The 24,757-nt window shown below is 39.2% G+C and overlaps 2 protein-coding genes across 2 annotated transcripts in view; one reads left to right on the top strand and one right to left on the bottom strand.

Annotated features, from left to right (window-relative positions):
* Positions 1-3,066: 3,066 nt before the first annotated feature.
* LOC110460225 (homeobox protein ESX1-like) lies at positions 3,067-3,570 on the top strand. Its single transcript, XM_021513027.1, has one exon. It carries the CDS (start codon positions 3,067-3,069, stop codon positions 3,568-3,570), a length of 504 nt encoding a protein of 167 aa, XP_021368702.1.
* A 14-nt stretch (positions 3,571-3,584) lies between these two features.
* Positions 3,585-24,757, bottom strand: part of LOC110460234 — a 30,881-nt gene continuing 9,708 nt past the window's right edge. Inside the window, exons 2-4 of the mRNA XM_021513037.1 lie at positions 15,585-15,722; positions 7,819-7,990; positions 3,585-7,256 (exon numbers count right to left, since the gene is read on the bottom strand). Of these exons, the coding sequence (XP_021368712.1) occupies positions 7,001-7,256; positions 7,819-7,990; positions 15,585-15,722 (566 nt within the window). The 3' untranslated portion in view covers positions 3,585-7,000. The remainder of the gene's footprint in view (positions 7,257-7,818; positions 7,991-15,584; positions 15,723-24,757) is intronic.

Here is a 24,757-nt window from a genome sequence, read left to right as displayed (position 1 = left end):
GCCTATATGTTCATTACCGAACTAGATTTCGGTAAGATCTTTTATTTCATTACTTCTCTGAAGTATTTTCAGAAACCAGTGTCCATTGAATATATACATCGTTTAACATCACGTCTGTATACCAAAGTTCAGCATTACAATTAAACTTGAAAACATTGGTCAACAGAGAATGTATGGTCATTGGATGCCTCTTGGAGACACTATTGGGTATTAAATATGAAATACAAGGCCAGCTTGTAATTGAATGGAATGTGGATATATTTGTACCTGATGAATCTATTTTCGAATTAAGAACTCAAATAAATAATGAATAAAAGATTAATATGTGGGCTACCAAACTTTCTCAAATGTTAATTTAGATACTATTGCTTAAAAACAATTAATATGATATTTTGAATCATAGTGTGTTCTTGATACCATTTTCATTCACGATGAGCCAAAAACACCTTGCATTTTTTGTTTTGTTACTGGTTTTTCATCCTTACGACAGGACAGGTAAGGTTATGTATAGAGGTTAAAATCTACCTTAAGGAGTGGGTGTAGACCAGTGGCTCACTTATCTGATTTGTTCTATATTTCTTATTACAGTATAATATTTATGGAACTTGACAACCATTTTCTGTGCAAAATTTAAAATGAAGAAAAAGAACGACGGCTATAAAGTTAAAATAATATAATTTTAAATTTCATCCATTACATCAAGGTAATGAACAAAATTCTAATTTAATACATGATATATATATACACACAAACCTCTTAAACAATACAATTATAGAAATGATTAATTACGGTACACATAAAATGTGTTCAACATGAACTTTTAATGAATGAACTTAAATTATGCCTGAATGGTTACATCATAATCTTGTTATCTCTGACCCCAATGGAAATCAAAAAAGAAATAATACAGTTTCATGATACACTCGAAATGTATCACATACAACGTCTTCTTGAAGGAATGATTAACTTTGTAATACACATTTATCAATGTTACCTTAATATTGAGTGGGTGATTAATGTCAATGAAGACATTGTGATGCAGCAGAATAATTCAACATGAATTAACAGTTTACTTTGAAATTAGAATTCAATTGATTCCTCGATTGGCTACCTAAACTTAAATCCCCGGTTCCTACTGAAGTTTCTGAGAGAGTGAGGAAGGAGGACATCCTTATCAGGCCATCCTCAATACTCCATGGGCTACCCTCACTTTCTCTCTAGGTAGACCAGATTGTACTGGATCGTAACCCTTGTCTAGCCAAGATGTATCAGGGCATGCACTCTTTAACTCCTTCACCCCTGAAATTTCATATTGAACCATTCCACCCTTTGAATTGGATGGATTCAAATGTGTCTTTAGGGGTGAATGAGTCAACATAGAGTTGGTTCGTTTGAATGGAAGATAACCAATTCAGTAGAGGCATTAAAATGAAAAAAATAGTTGTCCAATATAAATTAAATTATTAAATTATAAATTAACAAGGAAAATAATTCACAACCTAATTCACTATGATTGACATGTATGTACATAAATTACGCAATTAAAAGTAGCACACACAAAAGTTAAACACAGTCAAGTTATGTACATAAAGAACTAAAACTGTATTTACACTAAACTATAAAAAACTAAATTACAATCACAAAACTAAATATCACAGACTTAAATCAGGAATTTGTTATCACAGACATACACAAAGGTAATCATGGTACGTAAAGCTGATGATTCATAACAGCACTGATAGCTGACCAGACGTTCATGGGACGGAATGACTACAACTGGTCAATATACGATTCTTAATTGTTATTTAAGGTCAAGGAAGCAATACTTTCAAATGGGAAAATGTTCATGAAACTGAGGCCTGGTCTTAGGATAATGAAACTCAGGACTGGTCCCAAAATCATGAAACAGAGACCTGGTCCCAGGATCATGAAACTGATGCCTTGTCCCAAGGTCATGAAACAGAGGCCTGTTCCTAAGATCATGAAACTGAGGCCTGGTCCCAAGGTCATGAAACTGAGGGCTGGTCCCAAAATCATGAAACTGAGGCCTGGTCCCGAGGTCATGAAACTGAGGCCTGGTCCCAAGCTCATGAAACTGAGGCCTGGTCTTAGGATAATGAAACTCAGGACTGGTCCCAAAATCATGAAACAGAGTCCTGGTCCCAGGATCATGAAACTGATGTCTTGGCCCAAGGTCATGAAACTGAGGCCTGGTCCTACGATCATGAAACAGAGGCCTGGTCCTAAGATCATGAAACTGAGGACTGGTCCCAAGATCACTTTGGTTTTCAAGATACATGTATCCAAGGTCATGAAACAGAGGCCTGTTCCTAAGATAATGAAACTGAGGCCTGGTCCCAAAATCATGAAACTGAGGCCTGGTCCCGAGGTCATGAAACTGAGGCCTGGTCCTAAGATCATGAAACTGAGGACTGGTCCCAAGATCATGAAACTGAGGCCTGGGCCTAAGATCATGAAACTGAGGCCTGGTCCCAAGCTCATGAAACTGAGGCCTGGTCTTAAGATCATGAACCTGAGGGCTGGACACAAAATCATGAAAATGATGCCTGGTCCCAAGGTCATGAAACTGAGGGCTGGTCCAAAAATCTTGAAACTGAGGCCTGGTCCCAAGGTCATGTCTTAGGATAATGAAACTCAGGACTGGTCCCAAAATCATGAAACTGAGGCCTGGTCCCGAGGTCATGAAACTGAGGCCTGGTCCCTAGGTCATGAAACTGAGGACTGGTCCCAAGACCATGAAACTGAGGCCTGGTCCTAAGATCATGAACCTGAGGGCTGGCCACAAAATCATGAAACTGAGGCCTGGTCCCAAGCTCATGAAACTGAGGCCTGGTCTTAGGATAATGAAACTCAGGACTGGTCTCAAAATCATGAAACAGAGACCTGGTACCAGGATCATGAAACTGATGTCTTGTCCCAAGGTCATGAAACTGAGGCATGTTCCTAAGATCATGAAACTGAGGCCGGGTCCCAAGGTCATGAAACTGAGGCCTGTTCCTAAGATGATGAAACTGAGGCCTGGTCCCAAGGTCATGTCTTAGGATAATGAAACTCAGGACTGGTCTCAAAATCATGAAACAGAGACCTGGTCCCAGGATCATGAAACTAATGTCTTGTCCCAAGGTCATGAAACTGAGACCTGTTCCTAAGATCATGAAACTGAGACCTGGTCCCAAAATCATGAAACAGAGGCCTGGTCCCAGGATCATGAAACTGATGCCTTGTCCCAAGGCCATGAAACAGAGGCCTGTTCCTAAGATCATGAAACTGAGGCCTGGTCTTAAGATCATGAACCTGAGGGCTGGACACAAAATCATGAAACTGATGCCTGGTCCCCAGGTCATGAAACTGAGGCCTGTTCCTAAGATGATGAAACTGAGGCCTGGTCCCAAGGACATAAAACTGAGGGCTGGTCACAAAATCATGAAACTGAGGCCTGGTCCCGAGGTCATGAAACTGAGGCCTGGTCCTACGATCATGAAACAGAGGCCTGGTCCTAAGATCATGAAACTGAGGACTGGTCCCAAGATCACTTTGGTTTTCAAGTGAGGCCTGGTCCCAAGGTCATGAAACTGAGGCCTGGTCCTACGATCATGAAACAGAGGCCTGGTCCTAAGATCATGAAACTGAGGGCTGGTCACAAAACCATGAACCTGAGGCCTGGTCCCAAGGTCATGAAACTGAGGGCTGGACACAAAATCATGAAACTGAGGCCTGGTCCCGAGGTCATGAAACTGAGGCCTGGTCCCTAGGTCATGAAACTGAGGACTGGTCCCAAGACCATGAAACTGAGGCCTGGTCCTAAGATCATGAAACTGAGGACTGGTCCCAAAATCATGAAACAGAGACCTGGTACCAGGATCATGAAACTGATGTCTTGTCCCAAGGTCATGAAACTGAGGCCTGGTCCCAAGGTCATAAAACTGAGGACTGGTCCCAAGATCACTTTGGTTTTCAAGATACATGTATCACTATAAAAATAGGAAAAATTTACAGGACAAAGATGAGAGAGGTTCTCTTCTTCTGCAATCTAGTTAAAATTGGATATTCACATCGCTCCCGTTTACTGATCAAATATGTCGTGTGGAAGTAACATATCAGGGAACAGAGGTGATGTGAAGATCTAGTTTTAATTAGATTGATACTGTTGGTGCTTTTAGTGAACAGCACCATTAGCAATGCTACTGAATATATGTGAAGGTATGTATCATAAATAATCTACAATAAAATTATCAACAATTAATAAATTAATGAAAATATTTTCTATCACACATACAGCACTGGCAGGAATGTAAATAGTTTCTACATTAAAATTTATACTTTAGATTCATAAAAACGATTTTAAATCTTTAATTTAGTAACAACCCATGAAAACTATGCAGTTGTAGAATTTAATTCCGGAAATATACTTCTTAAAGAAATTGGGATTCAAATACCAGGTAACTGTAAACAATAAATCTGGGAGACTGATTTAGGAGACTGGGAGTTCGAGACCGATTTCAGAGACTGGGAGCTTGAGACCGATTTCAGAGACTGGGAGCTCGAGACCGATTTCAGAGACTGGGAGCTCGAGACCGATTTCAGAGACTGGGAGCTCGAGACCGATTTCAGAGACTGGGAGCTCGAGACCGATTTCAGAGACTGGGAGCTCGAGACCGATTTCAGAGACTGGGAGCTCGAGACCAATTTCAGAGACTGGGAGCTCGAGACTGATTTTAAAGACGTGTTTTGGAAAATGAAATTTTGGTACCAGGGTAATTTGTTTTTTACTTTTTACTGAAATATGTAGAATGCACAATTAAGCTTAGTGTCTCTGTAATTCATCTAAATCATGGTTTTATTTTCAGGAAGCTTTAAGAATATATTAAGTACATGGGTTTTCATGGTAGAAAATTTGTCTGGAATATTAATTACTGCATCTGGAGACTCAACAACGGTCATAGACGGGTTAACTTTAGGACGGTAAACTGTAAAAACATCACAACAACAATAGCTTCATAAACATTTAACAATAAGATCTGGTGGTAAAGAAATTGGACGGATTGTTTAGGTTTCGGATCATGACTTCATTATATTTCCTGGGATATCGTATACTTGAAAACATATGTTTAATAACAGTAAGTTTTCAATGAAAAGGATTGTAGAAATTTTCCTCATAAATATTTGAAATTTAAAAAAAAATACATTTTTAAGTAAGACATCATGGCCAAATGGCTCTCAGTAACAAATAACATACAACAATCTTAACAGTTAACACTTCAATTCTAACGATAATTTATACTGGTCGGTAATAACTTAACAACTGAAATCATGGCTTCGCTAAATGTATCCTAATCCATACAGACAAACCATGTCATTGCTATATTTAGATCTGTGTGGTCTGATAATTGCTTTGTTTGGATCTTTTTAGCCCTTCGTCAAAGGTTTTCTTCATTTTTTTGCACTGTTGGTTTTGCAAAGTATCGATTCTGACTCATCATCAATTTAAAATAAAAATAAAATTTTCAATGAAACATCTGCAACTTCAAAAGGATTTAAGAGTCATAATTTAGAGAGAAAAAAAAAGATGTCAGGATTAACTTGATTTTTTTTATAAAAAAGCGGTTTGGCTAAATATTTTAACAACATGATAGAATTTCGATTTATAAAAAGACGATACAATGATGACTTTAGGTTCAACAATTATGCTGCTAAAACAATTATTTACTATAATGAGTCCGAATTTTGATACACACATAAGATAATCAAATCAAGCCAGATGGTTTGAGTGTTGACAAAAGATTCCAAACAAGATGACTAACAGGTGATTAAACCTGCCATGTGATCAGACACAAACGATATGGTGTACAGTACAGGTATGGCATGTGATCAGACACAAACGATATGGTGTACGGTAACATCTTTCATGATCTTGATGAAGTAGAAACAACAATGTGGTATCGTAGGTGATGCTTTCTGTACACTTGATAAGAACATTTCTTTTTTCTCAAGTGCCTTCGAAGTCTCAGTCTTTTTTCATGTTGACTATTTCACTACCTACCACCGACTCATTTATAAATTTCTATACTGTAGTCTATGACAACTCCGAGATTGATGTCACAAGTGTCTTGAACAGCGTGCCTTGTCACCATGGTAATGATGATAAAAACACATTTTAGCAGGTTTGTGCACTTATTGCCTCCGTGATTCAGCCCTATATTGTGTTACTGCCGTAGTTACTAATTTTTCAACGTGATGGTGAATGCTTTTATGGTAGCCTTGCTTTATAGGTGGTGTAACGGTTAAAAACATAAACACCGGTAGAATATCATGTCAACACTTATCACATGATTAACTGAATGAGTTCCTTTTCCTCCTTTTCCTCCATTTCAACATTACCATCAATAATAACAAATAAATTTTAAAATTTAAGTCAGGTGAGATGTCCAATGGCACTGGGCATCATATCAAATAAAATTGGAATCCAATTTTCTTCCTTGGAAATCACAGATAGCTTTTACTATATGTTTTTGTTGATACATTGTATGATTGGTAACACTTTCAACCAATATGACATGAAGTATCAGTGCTAACTTATGTACTGAGTACTGGAACTCTTCAATCGTGGAGATACAATTCCCCTCCAAGTTGCTGTTTACATTATTTGTGTCAAGACTTTTTGTTCTAGCTGTCAGCAGCAAGCTGGTTTGTAAGATCTGAGGTACACACTTCATGACTCTGACCACAAATGCCAAAATATTTGTGGCCCGGTGAGTTCTGACTGTGACCACTAACTCCAAATATCCGTGGCCAGTTCTGACTCATTTCATCAACTCATACTTTGAGTTCATATTGATAAAGATTTTCATGGCGAGTCCAGTTTGGATCACAAACTCTTAGATACGTTAATTTTAGAGTTCAGACTTGGATTGACCACAAATAGAAGCTGGACTCATACCCCAACCTCTACTGTTTATGTATGAATTCCAGACATAAACTTTTAGATATTCATGGCTAGTTCCGACAGCATTTGTGAATAGTCCTGGTTTATACTGAGTGAGGGGAGCATCACACTTTTATCACCATTTCGTATTGTCACCAGCTGGAGAGAAGTGTTACCGGCCAGGTGTGCTTGTCGACTTTCTAATGTCAGCTGAGGAAAGAATTTCTCCGTCATTGTTTCCATGAGGTATGGGTCGTCTCCTGATATTAAAGTCTTGGTGCTGGTGGCTTTAGGAACTGTGACTTTTCTTGGCCTGTAATATCAGTAAAATAATATCATGAGAAAGTACTTGAAGTGGTAAGAGAGTCATCATTGATTATTTAAGGTGAATATGTCTATTATGATGAAATTTAAAAATTAGAATATAGAGAAATGTTGCTAGTTTAGTTCCTCGGATATTTCCCCAGAAAACAGAAAACACTGATTATTTGTATTATAATCTTTTAGGATCACCTTATTTCACAATTTCACAGGAAATATGGCAAACAAACCTGTATATTAAAAGAAAAAGATATGTACCTATTGCATTGTTATATGAGATAAGACTGATTTATTACAATGACAAACAAGCTAATATTTTATCTATAAGTCTGACAAAACATGGAAAGACAAGTTAAGATTGATTTATTACATTGACAAACAAGCTAATATTTTATCTATAAGTCTGACAAAACATTGAAAGACTAGTTAAGATTGATTTATTACATTGACAAACAAATAAAAAGTTATCCATTACACTGGCAAGTCTCATCTGTTGCAATAACAGAAAACTAAGATTTATCTATTCAAATGACTGGTAAATTTAGAAACCTTACCTTCCCCTCTTGATATGTTGCACTTTCTTTTCATCAGCTTGATTCACACCAGCGAACAAGTTTTTCAGGAGCAGGTCTGTATCGCCGATGATCAACTTTCTCTCCGGAGGTCTCTGTAGCGTCTTTTTCTGTCTGGCTTCTCGCTCTTCAGGTGGAGTTATAGGTCGCACATCTGTGGAGAGAATGAAAGTCACAGAAATTAAACATCTGATGTAAGGAAGATAATTTTCTCCACTGTAGACAATAATGGACTCATCCAGATCAATGCAAGGTAGAGTTTATTTATTTTACATAGAGTGAAAGTATTATATAATATTAAGTTTTATCACGTACATGATGGACCATTGTGTAAATCATGTCATACATTTTGGATTTTATGTCATACATATTTAACTCCTTTATGGCACAGAAACTTTATTACCCTATCTAATACTGGACATGGCATTCATATCAGTTATGTTTTAAAAATTGGTAACTAAACAGATAAGTATTACAAAAGCTTTCATTTGGCATTCATAGCCAATATGAATGCCAACTGCAATGTGACAGATAGACAGATACAGTACCACATGAAGCACTGTAGACACTGTCCAAAGTCATGTACTTTTGTCAGAATAATGTTTCATTGATCCATCATGTACACATTTTCTGGAATAAAATGCTTTTCAATTTAAGCTTTGTTGACATGATATTGTAGAACTGTTTGTATTTCAAGTGAATCTTTTGTTTTTTAAATGAAAAAAACGATCTCTTGTTGAACATTTGTAACAAGAAACTTTTTACTAACTGTTTTATCTATGAGTCAAGCCTAGAAGTAATCATTAAACAGTCTATAACTTAGGATCAAGAAAAGCAAAACTCCCTCAAGCAACAGCGATAAGGTACCATTGATTTTTCACCCTACAACATATTTATTCATTAGGTAGGGAGCTAAGTATGTCATGAAAAAACTGCCTATACATGACTTTTTGCGGTAAAGGCGTCAGGTTGCCCTTCATGTTGCTTTGGCATCTTCTTGGTTTTATTGAAATAATCCTGATTATGTATTTTTTTCACCTGATTTTAAAATATACGTGATATTTTCTGATATTCTATAGCGACCACCAACAATACATGGGAAAGCCAGTATGTAAACAATAGGCGATCACAACAGCTGTATTTCTATAATGAATCCCCTATTGATTTGCCGGGGCTATTGTGGTGCTACTCTGAAGTAACCTGGTAAGGATTACTACACGTTTAATTGTATTTCAGTGTAGCAGAAGTAGGTGGGAATGATTTCTTTCCCCGATTAGGTACACTAACACTACCTGTCGGTTTTACCTATGCCGTACAGGTAGGTACTTAGGTAGTAATTGATTTCACATCTACCCGACATTCAGCTGGTTGTAGAGAAGCGATGGGAGGCAGAAATGTTAATTGATATCTATTAACCAACACACACTTCCGAAATCCACCGGGAATTCTTTATTGCTGTTGTTCTGTAAGCAGAAATGAAGAACTCTTGCCGTTGTCGTGTGTAATGTCCGTTGTCATGTGTGATGTCCGTTGTCATGTGTATGTCCGTTGTCATGTGTGATGTCCGTTGTCATGTGTAATGTCCGTTGTCATGTGTAATGTCTGTTGTCATGTGTGATGTCCGTTGTCATGTGTGATGTGACCCTGAGGAATAGAGTATTCCAATACCCCACCAGATTTACAATGGAGTAAACAAACGGAAATAGGATAAGCTTGATGTCATAATGAACAACAGTTCATGTACCAAGTTCTTCATGCCTCTGAAGGCTTGTTCCAAATAAGTGTCTTCCCCTAATAAGTCCCCCTCCCCCACTAACTTAAATGATCACTGTGTCCCTCCTTGGCAGTTGTTTTTGTGACCAAACATCCAAAATATTTCCAATGAAGGTGACATCGTACAAATTGTCTTAGTCATTGAAACATCACACAAACATTTAACTGGTTGTGCTATATGAACCTTTCTACAAACCATACTCTCAAAGTTTTGATAACTTAATATAACTTTATTATCATCCCCTATAACAATGTATTTGATTGCGCAATTAACTTAAAAATACAATGTTGTGTTTGGTACCTTGTCGTGTTTGAGTTTCCTTGGTCAGACTTTATTGTTGTGATACTGTTCTATTTCGGTATAATAACTTCTCCATTGTCATTGTATGTAGGAGACATGAATATTTGTTTAAACATTGGCGAGTGATGCTTACCTCTGGCTGCTTCTAGGTGTAATTAAATATTTCTGTCTCCCCCAAACAGGAACAATAAATATATAATACATGCCATGCCAGCTGATATTAACAATCCAAGTTCTGGTAATTGTGTTACTAAAGAAGAAGACTTTTCAAGCTATAACACCACTTTCAAGTGTCTTGGGATATATTGGAGTTGTTATTTCCAGTGAAGAGTGGTAAACATTCTAGTTTATTTGTCTACAATTTACATCACTATCAGGAATTGATTTTAAGGATAGCTAGATATGGAGCCATCCTGTGTGGGTTGAGGCTATATAGCTGTCACTGCCTTGTTTGTAATACAGGTAAATAATTCAGTGATAGATAAGGTTACAGTCTGACAAAACAACCAACAATGGGGAGAAAATAACACAGGTAAACAACTCTCACAATAGTCACAGGCATTGTACCTATCCTGGTAATATATACCTTAGTAACAAGAAACAACCCTCACAGTACCTTCCCTGGTAATATATAACTTAGTAACAAGTAACAACCCTCACAGTACATACCCGGGTAATATATACCTTAGTAAAAAGTTACCTCAGAGTACCTACCATGGTAATATATAACTTAGTAACAAGTAACAACCCTCACAGTACCTGCCCTGTTAATATATACCTTAGTAACAAGTAACAACTCTAACGTACCTAGTATATATATATCTATGTTGGCAACAAGTAACAACCCTAATAGAATGGGGAGAAAATAACACAGGTAAACAACTCTCACAATAGTCACAGGCATTGTACCTATCCTGGTAATATATACCTTAGTAACAAGAAACAACCCTCACAGTCCCTTCCCTGGTAATATATAACTTAGTAACAAGTAACAACTCTCACAGTACCTACCCTGGTAATATAGACCTTAGTCACAAGTAACAACCCTCACAGTACCTGCCCTGTTAATATATACCTTAGTAACAAGTAACAACTCTAACGTACCTAATATATATATATCTATGTTGGCAACAAGTAACAACCCTAATAGAATGGGGAGAAAATAACACAGGTAAACAACTCTCACAATAGTCACAGGCATTGTACCTATCCTGGTAATATATACCTTAGTAACAACAAACAACCCTCACAGTACCTTCCCTGGTAATTTATACCTTAGTAACAAGTAACAACCCTCGCAGTACCTACCCTGATAATATAGACCTTAGTAACAAGTAATAACCCTCACAGTACCTACCCTGGTAATATATCCCTTAGTAACAAGTAACAACCCTCAGAGTACCTATCCTGGTAATATATACCTTAGTAACAAGAAACAACCCTCACAGTCCCTTCCCTGGTAATATATAACTTAGTAACAAGTAACAACCCTCACAGTACCTCCCCTGATAATATAGACCTTAGTAACAAGTAACAACCCTCACAGTACCTACCCTGATAATATAGACCTTAGTCCCAAGTAACAACCCTCACAGTACCTTCCCTGGTACTCTATACCTTAGTAACAAGTAACAACCCTCACAGTACCTTCCCTGGTACTCTATACCTTAGTAACAAGTAACAACCCTCACTGTACCTACCCTGGTAATATAGACCTTAGTCACAAGTAACAACCCTCACAGTACCTGCCCTGTTAATATATACCTTAGTAACAAGTAACAACTCTCACAGTACCTACCATGGTAATATATACCTTAGTAACAAGTAACAACTCTAACGTACCTAATATATATATATCTATGTTGGCAACAAGTAACAACCCTAATAGTACCTAATGTATATATACCTTAGTAACAAGTAACAAATCTACAGGACCTAATAGGTATATATTTCTACCTTGGAAACAGCTAACAACCCTAACAGTACGTAATATATACCTTAGCAATAGGTATAGAATATCACAGAGGTTTTTTCATATATGTACATACTTTGTACCTGAGTTATGAGTAGAAAATACAGTTATTTTTCATGACATTATCTTTCTTTTTTTTAAATTTTCATCAAAGTATTTTTTTTCACAAATTCATAAATTTGTGCATAATATTTCTTGTAAAATTGGTAATAATAAATTCCCTCTAGTGACGTTGTCATGCCTTTTATTTCAGTTCCTGATTATGTAGCTCTGTTTGTAGTAGAGTTATCTAGCTGGACATCAGACCTACATTGATCGTTATCCTACTCCTCTGACGTTAGACTTACACTGATTGAAACTTCGTTTGTGGAAACAAATGCATCTTCCTCCGCGACATCATTAAACCTTATCTGTGTGTAATCTGTCCTGTGTTTACCAGCGTACGTAGCTACACCTGAATCACACACCTTGTATAATACCCACTACAAACATCACATGGCTGCACGATTTCACACGCAGATCTCTCGGAGTCCCCTCGGTTCCTCAACAACAACATTATAATGCTCCACTAACATGGATCCATATCTTAATTCGGTCAGGTTCAAGAGTTTGTAAAAATATAAAACTCAAAACCTGACAACAAGGCCAATGATAACAAGGAACGTTAACCGGGTCCCCCCCCCCCCCCCCCCCCCCCGTGAGCATATAATGGTTTGCTCATTACTCCAGCTTATTGCCATTAAAATCATCTTTGACCGAATGTTGGGCCTATAAGAGTATTACTGGTTCTATGATAAGAGTATTATGATAATGGGATGAATTCAAGAGCAATTATATTTCCAATCCAGAGAAGACCAGAAAAATAATCCAGAGAAGACCAGAAAAATAAATCTTTTAAGTTTTGGCAGGACTATGGCTTAAATTTCTGGGAGAAACAAGATTCTTGTTTATCTAACATGAAATGACTATGATTGATATCCAGTCTGTTGTATTTTAAATATTATCTATTCAAAGTTTGTAGATACTGTCTATAATGGGTCAAATATCAAATCTGGAAAACACATTAATATTGATTATACTAATTAACACATTTCATAAAATGTTGACATTACTCTAAGTTCAACATTCTGCACCGATATCAAGGTTGAATTAGAATACATTTTGTAAAAAAAATAATAATATTGACTTCCATTTGAGTCTCCTTCAGGGTTCACAAGTCTACAACAACACTGTCTCCAAACCACAAATATTTGCGCTGCCTTGGTCAATAAAACCATACAGACTGATCAAATTCCTTTTATCAGTGGGAAAAAACATTTATCATGTTCTGTTTAAGGCCATATTTGCACAAGAAGTTCCAACTATACAAATAGCTTATATCCATATCTCAAATTAAACTTCACCAATTTTTATTCATCTAATATTAAAAGTTTTTTCCAAATTAATTCATAAATATATATTGACCGCCTTACAACATTGTATTTAGTCCATATTAAGCTAGCTTAGGTTTTAACAATTTAAATAAGGTATTTAACACATGTGTATACAATAGTTTTTTTTATAAATATAAATGGCACAGGGCCATATCAGACAATCGTTTTTTTGTCAGAACACAATTATGTGTTCTGGTTCTTGAACTCCTGCCAATTAACATTCCTGTTTTTGTTTGGGTGTTACTATCGATGCAGTCAGGGAATTTTATAAAATTTATAAAATTTCTAAATCAAAGTCAGTAGGTGTTCTACAGGTTTTGTCTGTCTGTTTTCTATTGTTGCTGTTCAATAAGGCTGGTATAATAAACACACTGAAAGAACACAATATACAAACAAATATAGATAAGAGGCTAATAAGTCTACCACAAATGTTTCTAGGACTTATCACATAACATGTTCATGACAATAACCTTTGTACCAGGTAAACCTATAGAACCAAAGTCGGCTTATCAGATCAACAGGAAATTACAAGAAGTTGAAATGGTTCTGTCTGAGATATATCTTATAATGATATCCTACTGCATGACAACTTCAGCAGTGCACTTAAAGTAAAATGCACCTAAAATCTCAGCAAATTTTATATACATGTATATATAATCAATATAATTGGAGGTTTCTGAACTTTTAACTTAGTTTGATTCTTTTTTGACATTTATGTGCATTTACTTATTGTATTAGTATACATGTATATTGGATACAAGTACATGAACCTATTTTTATACCTTTGGTATGTACACTAGACCAAATGCAGTGATCTATCTTTTGCTTTTCCACATTGGCCTGTACGTTGTAACTCAAGAAAAATATTGCACAACAGAATCATTTGGGAAAATGAAGTGATTTTTTTGTATTGATAATTGGAAAATACAGCAGAAACTATTTAGGGAACAGAGCTTGATAACGGTCCCAAACTCACTGTAAAAACTCACTGAACTGCCCTCAAACGATCAATCTACGACAATTGTTGATCAGGGTTAAGGTAGATCATCTAAATATTTCCCTTAATCAGAAGATTATGTTTATTCACCTGCATTGGTTTTGATCTACATTTCCCTACCTACTAGTACATTGTATAAGTATTGGATTATTGATCCCCCTATAGAAACAGTATAGATTCTCCATACCATTGAAAGAAAAGAAGAATTGTGAAATATATATATCATTATTTTTTATTTACACATTTCAGTTCAGTGAAGCCTTCTAAGTACATTTGTACGCAAGACATTCATTATGTATCATTGGATTCTAATGGGTATTCATGGAACATATTTGTATGCCTCTCATCGACAATTCTTGACATGAGTCACTCTATCATAAAAAGGAATATCATGATTATTCCATATATAGAATTACGTGCCATCGTTTCTTAATCTCTATTGACTCTGGGTTCAGTGGGGTAAGTTCTTTTATTACACTGTTTTCATTTCTGCCACGGAATATAACACTACATTAGAATGGCCTAATTGTACAGAATATACCAGTTGAATAGAAAGTACCTTAAGGATCCCCGTACTACCGCCAAAAACTGTAACGAAGTGTTGAAAACTATATTTCCCAGCACGTCTACTAAAGCTTTGATCAAACATTTCTGAAAAGAAAACCAACTTGTCCAACTTTCATGAGAAATAATAAAGATAGAATAAATAGTGTTTTGAGTTGAAAAAAAAATCAGCAGCCGGCTAGACCAAGATTTGAACCCTGAACTTCCGATTGATATATCATCACTCTCTCCAACTGATTGAGCTACCAGGTCAACGGAAGTGTCTTGGTCCAACTGTGCTACAGTGATATCCAAACGAAGTTAAGGGGAGATTACTGTGTATAGGAAAAAACACAGTGTAGTGGGACAGGGATCCTTAATTGTATTGCAATACGGCTTAAATCATACCAAAACAGACAGAAGCATTAAGAATGGTAGGAATGTCTTGTGACCCAAGTTATGAGATGTACCTGTCTTGTGATGTCATTTGTCATGAGAATCCACCTGTGTAATGAGACCACCTGTCTTGTGAGACAGACTGCTTTAAAATATACGCTTATATTTGTGAAACCACCAATCTTGAGAAACCGCCTTCATTGAGGGACCACTCATCTGTGACCACCTACCTAATAATTGATTGTAAAAAAGTCCTTGCAGTAAAGACCACCTGTCCTCTATCATGTGTGATTACCTGTCTGAATTAAAGGATCATGTGATATTAAAACTTACCGGTAATTTCCTCCATGGATTCCTTATAGTAGAGTGGGGGTAATGATGGGAACACATTTGCTGGCGACACCTGGTTTGGCACATTCGGCTGTTTCCAAAATGATTGAGGTAGTGCACGGAGCCTCATGGGCACGGATTCTGTAACAGACAAGTTAACTGTATCAGACGTAACAAGATTTTATTAATTGAGCTTCACATTCTAGCAACAGTCAGGGTCATGAACAGATGGGTGTTTAAAAAGACATAAGAAGTAGTTCTATCGAAATCAAACAAAATGAATGTATTTACTAGATTACCCACATAGCAGGAGATAACCCATTTTTGATGCATTGGTTGACAGAGAATATATTTATCCTCCTAAGAGGAAGATCCACAGAATTACTTTCCAGCTTGTTGGTGAACTCATTCACTCATTCATTCAGCTTATACAATAATACAAGCCGCTTCAAACTTCTAGTTAAAGAGGGACTCTCCACCTTATAGCCAGCAGAGAACCATTCTAACATGAAGCCACCCTATTTACAAAATACGTAGCCAATTCAAAATGTAATCTCAAACACCCACTTTATCTAGCAGTAGTTTTTTTGGGTTCTGACACTTAATTTCTTCGTAAGGTTTCTTAGAAACGTCCAATGCCTGTTTATCCCAGATTATGTGAAGGGTCCTGACCACTCACACACGACAGGGTGCCAATGGATGTCTAGGTAATGTTTAAGTGGACATTTTTGACAAACTTCACTTTTTACCAAATCAGTGCCAAAAATATAATGACACACGAACACTATTAACACAAAAACATACTGGTACCGACACTCAAAGGTAACAAACTGACAAACTAACATACAGACACACTGTGAAACATTTTAACATATTAACCCATTACATGTACTAGTTTATAGGTATAGTGACATTAACACTTTTACACACTACGAAACATACTGCTGCATGGAAAAGCTTTACAAACATTCTAAAGGCCAAACACTACCACTCCCACAGAAATCCCTCTGTTGATAACAAAACATGTACCTTTATTTCATTCCCTCCCCCACCGAAGACACGTTGAACCCTTCCAATTTGAAGGTTGGAATAATTTATTACAAAATTTCAGGGGTGAATGAGTTAATGAATGCCAAAGTTTTTTCTTATCCAGAAGGCATGACAATTTGCATTGCAATTCACGGGAATGGGAATATATATACGACACAATGTATAAATATTTCAACAGGGCTGTTCAACCATTTCTCTTGAAGTACCTATTGAAAACTATTTTATAATCTTACAGACTTTAAAAGTATTGATCAGGATAGAATAAGAGTCTCATTGTAATATTTCCATTAATCTACCTTCTGTGTAATTGCCATAGCTCCAAAGGAAAAGCTGAAAAATGTATGAATTAATTTCCGCTTAGCTTGACATTTTGTAAAACAGATTTTTGATATTGAGAAACATTAAATTTCAAAAGGTAAGTTAAATGCATGACTATCAGATGGTGTTTACAATTGATTAGTCTGGGTTGACACAACAGAAAGCTAAGACTCGGAGGAATGTGTAGCACCACCTAAGTATAATACACAGCACTGAAGGACTGCTCCTAACAGAGAGTTATAGGTACACACAATATCCTTCAGGTGTATTAGATATAATAGCATTCAAATCCACATACCATGACACAGAAGTCTGTTTGTTCTAAATCAACAGTTTTTACCTGTTGCAATTTTTTTTTGAATTTTCACAACTTTATCAGGTTTAACATTAAAAGGTTTGATATTATAAACTTTGGGGTTATCATAATGGAAATCAAACAAACGTTACTGACTTAGACAACCTGTCTACAGCTACTACCTGTCTATTACTACCACCTTTTAATTTAGGTACCAACTGCCTTTAGCTAACATCTGTATATAGTGAAAACCTGTCTATAACTATCACATATATATACTCTGTACAATACCAACTGTATACAGTGACCACCTACCCAAAGTACCACCTGTACATGGCCACCAACTGTATACAGTGACCACCTACCCAAAGTATCACCTGTACATGGCCACCAACTGTATACAGTGACCACCTACCCAAAGTATCACCTGTACATGGCCACCAACTGTATACAGTGAACATCTACCCAAAGTACCACCTGTACATGGCCACCAACTGTATACAGTGAACATCTACCCAAAGTACCACCTGTACATGGCCACCAATTGTATACAGTGACCACCTACCAAAAGTACAATCTGTACATGGCCACCAACTGTATACAGTGACCACCTACCCAAAGTACCAACTGTACATGGCCACCAACTGTATACGGTGACCACCTACCCAAAGTATCACCTGTACATATCCACCAACTGTATACAGTCAACATCTACCCAAAGTACCACCCGTACATGGCCACCAACTGTATAAAGTGAGCACTTACACAAAGTACCACCTGTACATGGCCACCAACTGTATACAGTGACCACCTAATCAAAGTACAATCTGTACATGGCCACCAACTGTATACAGTGACCACCTACCCAAAGTACAACCTGTACATGGCCACAAACTGTATACAGTGACCACCTACCCAAAGTACCACCTGTACCTGGCCACCAACTGTATACAGTGACCACCTACCAAAAGTACCACCTGTGCATGGCCACCAATTGTATACAGTGACCACCTACCCAAAGTACAACCTGTACATGGCCACAAACTGTATACAGTGACCACCTACCCAAAGGACCACCTGTACATGGCCACCAACTGTATAAAGTGACCACTTACCCAAAGTACCACCTGTACATGGCCACCATCTGTATACAGTGAACACCTATCCAAAGTACCACCTGTACATGGCCACCAACTGTATACAGTGACCACCTACCCAAAGTACCACCTGTACATGTCCACCAACTGTATACAGTGACCACCTACCCAAAGTACCACCTGTACATGGCCACCAACTGTATACAGTGACCACCTACCCAAAGTACCACCTGTACATGGCCACCAACTGTATACAGTGACCACCTACCCAAAGTACCACCTGTACATGGCCACCAACTGTATACAGTGACCACCTACCCAAAGTACCACCTGTACATGGCCACCAACTGTATACAGTGACCACCTACCCAAAGTACCACCTGTACATGGCCACCAACTGTATACAGTGACCACCTACCCAAAGTACCACCTGTACATGGCCACCAACTGTATACAGTGACCACCTACCCAAAGTACCACCTGTACATGGCCACCAACTGTATACAGTGACCACCTACCCAAAGTACCACCTGTACATGGCCACCAACTGTATACAGTGACCACCTACCCAAAGTACCACCTGTACATGGCCACCAACTGTATACAGTGACCACCTACCCAAAGTACCACCTGTACATGGCCACCAACTGTATACAGTGACCACCTACCCAAAGTACCACCTGTACATGGCCACCAACTGTATACAGTGACCACCTACCCAAAGTACCACCTGTACATGGCCACCAACTGTATACAGTGACCACCTACCCAAAGTACCACCTGTACATGGCCACCAACTGTATACAGTGACCACCTACCCAAAGTACCACCTGTACATGGCCACCAACTGTATACAGTGACCACCTACCCAAAGTACCACCTGTACATGGCCACCAACTGTATACAGTGACCACCTACCCAAAGTACCACCTGTACATGGCCACCAACTGTATACAGTGACCACCTACCCAAAGTACCACCTGTACATGGCCACCAACTGTATACAGTGACCACCTACCCAAAGTACCACCTGTACATGGCCACCAACTGTATACAGTGACCACCTACCCAAAGTACCACCTGTACATGGCCACCAACTGTATACAGTGACCACCTACCCAAAGTACCACCTGTACATGGCCACCAACTGTATACAGTGACCACCTACCCAAAGTACCACCTGTACATGGCCACCAACTGTATACAGTGACCACCTACCCAAAGTACCACCTGTACATGGCCACCAACTGTATACAGTGACCACCTACCCAAAGTACCACCTGTACATGGCCACCAACTGTATACAGTGACCACCTACCCAAAGTACCACCTGTACATGGCCACCAACTGTATACAGTGACCACCTACCCAAAGTACCACCTGTACATGGCCACCAACTGTATACAGTGACCACCTACCCAAAGTACCACCTGTACATGGCCACCAACTGTATACAGTGACCACCTACCCAAAGTACCACCTGTACATGGCCACCAACTGTATACAGTGACCACCTACCCAAAGTACCACCTGTACATGGCCACCAACTGTATACAGTGACCACCTACCCAAAGTACCACCTGTACATGGCCACCAACTGTATACAGTGACCACCTACCCAAAGTACCACCTGTACATGGCCACCAACTGTATACAGTGACCACCTACCCAAAGTACCACCTGTACATGGCCACCAACTGTATACAGTGACCACCTACCCAAAGTACCACCTGTACATGGCCACCAACTGTATACAGTGACCACCTACCCAAAGTACCACCTGTACATGGCCACCAACTGTATACAGTGACCACCTACCCAAAGTACCACCTGTACATGGCCACCAACTGTATACAGTGACCACCTACCCAAAGTACCACCTGTACATGGCCACCAACTGTATACAGTGACCACCTACCCAAAGTACCACCTGTACATGGCCACCAACTGTATACAGTGACCACCTACCCAAAGTACCACCTGTACATGGCCACCAACTGTATACAGTGACCACCTACCCAAAGTACCACCTGTACATGGCCACCAACTGTATACAGTGACCACCTACCCAAAGTACCACCTGTACATGGCCACCAACTGTATACAGTGACCACCTACCCAAAGTACCACCTGTACATGGCCACCAACTGTATACAGTGACCACCTACCCAAAGTACCACCTGTACATGGCCACCAACTGTATACAGTGACCACCTACCCAAAGTACCACCTGTACATGGCCACCAACTGTATACAGTGACCACCTACCCAAAGTACCACCTGTACATGGCCACCAACTGTATACAGTGACCACCTACCCAAAGTACCACCTGTACATGGCCACCAACTGTATACAGTGACCACCTACCCAAAGTACCACCTGTACATGGCCACCAACTGTATACAGTGACCACCTACCCAAAGTACCACCTGTACATGGCCACCAACTGTATACAGTGACCACCTACCCAAAGTACCACCTGTACATGGCCACCAACTGTATACAGTGACCACCTACCCAAAGTACCACCTGTACATGGCCACCAACTGTATACAGTGACCACCTACCCAAAGTACCACCTGTACATGGCCACCAACTGTATACAGTGACCACCTACCCAAAGTACCACCTGTACATGGCCACCAACTGTATACAGTGACCACCTACCCAAAGTACCACCTGTACATGGCCACCAACTGTATACAGTGACCACCTACCCAAAGTACCACCTGTACATGGCCACCAACTGTATACAGTGACCACCTACCCAAAGTACCACCTGTACATGGCCACCAACTGTATACAGTGACCACCTACCCAAAGTACCACCTGTACATGGCCACCAACTGTATACAGTGACCACCTACCCAAAGTACCACCTGTACATGGCCACCAACTGTATACAGTGACCACCTACCCAAAGTACCACCTGTACATGGCCACCAACTGTATACAGTGACCACCTACCCAAAGTACCACCTGTACATGGCCACCAACTGTATACAGTGACCACCTACCCAAAGTACCACCTGTACATGGCCACCAACTGTATACAGTGACCACCTACCCAAAGTACCACCTGTACATGGCCACCAACTGTATACAGTGACCACCTACCCAAAGTACCACCTGTACATGGCCACCAACTGTATACAGTGACCACCTACCCAAAGTACCACCTGTACATGGCCACCAACTGTATACAGTGACCACCTACCCAAAGTACCACCTGTACATGGCCACCAACTGTATACAGTGACCACCTACCCAAAGTACCACCTGTACATGGCCACCAACTGTATACAGTGACCACCTACCCAAAGTACCACCTGTACATGGCCACCAACTGTATACAGTGACCACCTACCCAAAGTACCACCTGTACATGGCCACCAACTGTATACAGTGACCACCTACCCAAAGTACCACCTGTACATGGCCACCAACTGTATACAGTGACCACCTACCCAAAGTACCACCTGTACATGGCCACCAACTGTATACAGTGACCACCTACCCAAAGTACCACCTGTACATGGCCACCAACTGTATACAGTGACCACCTACCCAAAGTACCACCTGTACATGGCCACCAACTGTATACAGTGACCACCTACCCAAAGTACCACCTGTACATGGCCACCAACTGTATACAGTGACCACCTACCCAAAGTACCACCTGTACATGGCCACCAACTGTATACAGTGACCACCTACCCAAAGTACCACCTGTACATGGCCACCAACTGTATACAGTGACCACCTACCCAAAGTACCACCTGTACATGGCCACCAACTGTATACAGTGACCACCTACCCAAAGTACCACCTGTACATGGCCACCAACTGTATACAGTGACCACCTACCCAAAGTACCACCTGTACATGGCCACCAACTGTATACAGTGACCACCTACCCAAAGTACCACCTGTACATGGCCACCAACTGTATACAGTGACCACCTACCCAAAGTACCACCTGTACATGGCCACCAACTGTATACAGTGACCACCTACCCAAAGTACCACCTGTACATGGCCACCAACTGTATACAGTGACCACCTACCCAAAGTACCACCTGTACATGGCCACCAACTGTATACAGTGACCACCTACCCAAAGTACCACCTGTACATGGCCACCAACTGTATACAGTGACCACCTACCCAAAGTACCACCTGTACATGGCCACCAACTGTATACAGTGACCACCTACCCAAAGTACCACCTGTACATGGCCACCAACTGTATTCAGTGACCACTTACCCAAAGTACCACCTGAACATGGCCACCAACTGTATACAGTGACCACCTACCCAAAGTACCACCTGTACATGGCCACCAACTGTATACAGTGAACATCTCCCCAAAGTACCACCTGGACATGGCCACCAACTGTATACAGTGACCACCTACACAAAGTACAATCTGTACATGGCCACCAACTGTATACAGTCAACATCTACCCAAAGTACCACCTGGACATGGCCAACAACTGTATACAGTGACCACCTACCCAAAGTACCACCTGGACATGGCCACCAACTGTATACAGAGACCACCTACCCAAAGTACAATCTGTACATGGCCACCAACTGTATACAGTGAACATCTACCCAAAGTACCACCTGGACATGGCCACCAACTGTATACAGTGACCACCTACCCAAAGTACAATCTGTACATGGCCACCAACTGTATACAGTGACCACCTACCCAAAGTACCATCTGCACATGCATGGCCACCAACTGTATACAGTGACCACTTACCCAAAGTACCACCTGGACATGGCCACCAACTGTATACAGTGACCACCTAATCAAAGTACAATCTGTACATGGCCACCAACTGTATACAGTAACCACCTACCCAAAGTTCCACCTGTGCATGGCCACCTCCCTACAGGTTTCCTACAGAAACTTTACTTTGAAATTCAATGCTTTTTAGGCTTTTTTCCAGGTGACTTCAAGCCGAAAATCTCCCACCATTTTTAAATTCTCAAAATATAGAGATCGGGAGGTGTAACCTGGATGTCTCTAAACTCTCAATATCAAACCAAACAACCATAAAATCTAACGCTGGTCGGTAATCTGAAACCTAGAAATTGACTTGTCACAAACATTTCATTTTGTTTCATTTTGATGAGAATAACACCACAAAAATATAAAACCATAGTTTTATGATCATTGAGACATATTCATGGCCCTTTTTGACCTTTCGAGACATTTTCGTTAAATTAAGAGGCTTTTAGGGGCTTTTCATCAATTTTAAGGATTTCAAAGGCCAACCTTTTGTTTTTAGTGTTTTTTTCAATGCCTGTATGACCACTGACCTATAACTTATCCTGTATATATATAATGACCACCTGTCTATAAATACCACCTTTATATAGTGAATACATGTATATAGCTAGCACATGTTTACATACCTTTCAAAATATATATATACCACTTACAGTAAACAAGGATTTAGGTTATGATCAAGTACATTGTTAACCCACACTAAAACAGGTCTATATTTATAACCTTGTCACCAGGATATACTTTTAGTGTTCTAACGCACACTTACAACACTTGACCCAAACCAGTGGATTTCACAAATCACACTGAACCTGATCAAACCTACAGCCTGGCAAGCCTTTGTTTGACATGATGGCTACCTACATCATTGCTGAGACAGCGAGTAATTTAACCACGAGACACGTGTAACCATTATAAAACGATGGTATTACCAATACCTTAGCCCTATATTCTGCCCTTTCAGTTTTGACAACCACGTAGTACACAAGTGAAGAAGATAAATATTGGAATGTCATGATCACCAATACAAAATTTGTTCACCAAGCGATAACCATTATACAGAGTGTTTCATTCCCTTATGCTGGCATTCATCCCCAAGCTCTGGGTAATTACCAGACCTTTTAATGTAACATTTAACTTGCATTGTACAAAAACTACTCAAATTAATGGAAACAGGTAAAACTGTTTGATAAAATTAAAAGAAAAGACAGAAATGAAAGCCTCTGACTAATAATAATGTACACCGACTTTTGTAATGTCATTAAATATGGCTGTATGAACACATATGCAGTTTGATTACTCGTATATCTGTTATTTAATCACCTCTATATGTGTGGTTTTAACAACTGTATATTTGTTGTTGATTACCTGTATATATGTTGTTTGATTACCTGTATATATGTTGTTTGATTACCTGTATATATGCTGTTTGATTACCAGTATATATGTTGTTTGATTACCTGTATATGTTGTTTGATTACCTGTATATATGTTGTTTGATTACCTGTATATGTTGTTTGATTACCTGTATATTTGTTGTTTGATTACCAGTATATATGCTGTTTGATTACCTGTATATATGTTGTTTGATTACCTGTATATGTTGTTTGATTA

This window comes from Mizuhopecten yessoensis, unplaced genomic scaffold, assembly GCF_002113885.1.
Source record: "Mizuhopecten yessoensis strain PY_sf001 unplaced genomic scaffold, ASM211388v2 scaffold10333, whole genome shotgun sequence".
NCBI classification, from domain to species: domain Eukaryota; kingdom Metazoa; phylum Mollusca; class Bivalvia; order Pectinida; family Pectinidae; genus Mizuhopecten; species Mizuhopecten yessoensis.
Note: the sequence above shows the minus strand (reverse complement) of the source record. Positions and strands in the feature narration are given on the sequence as shown.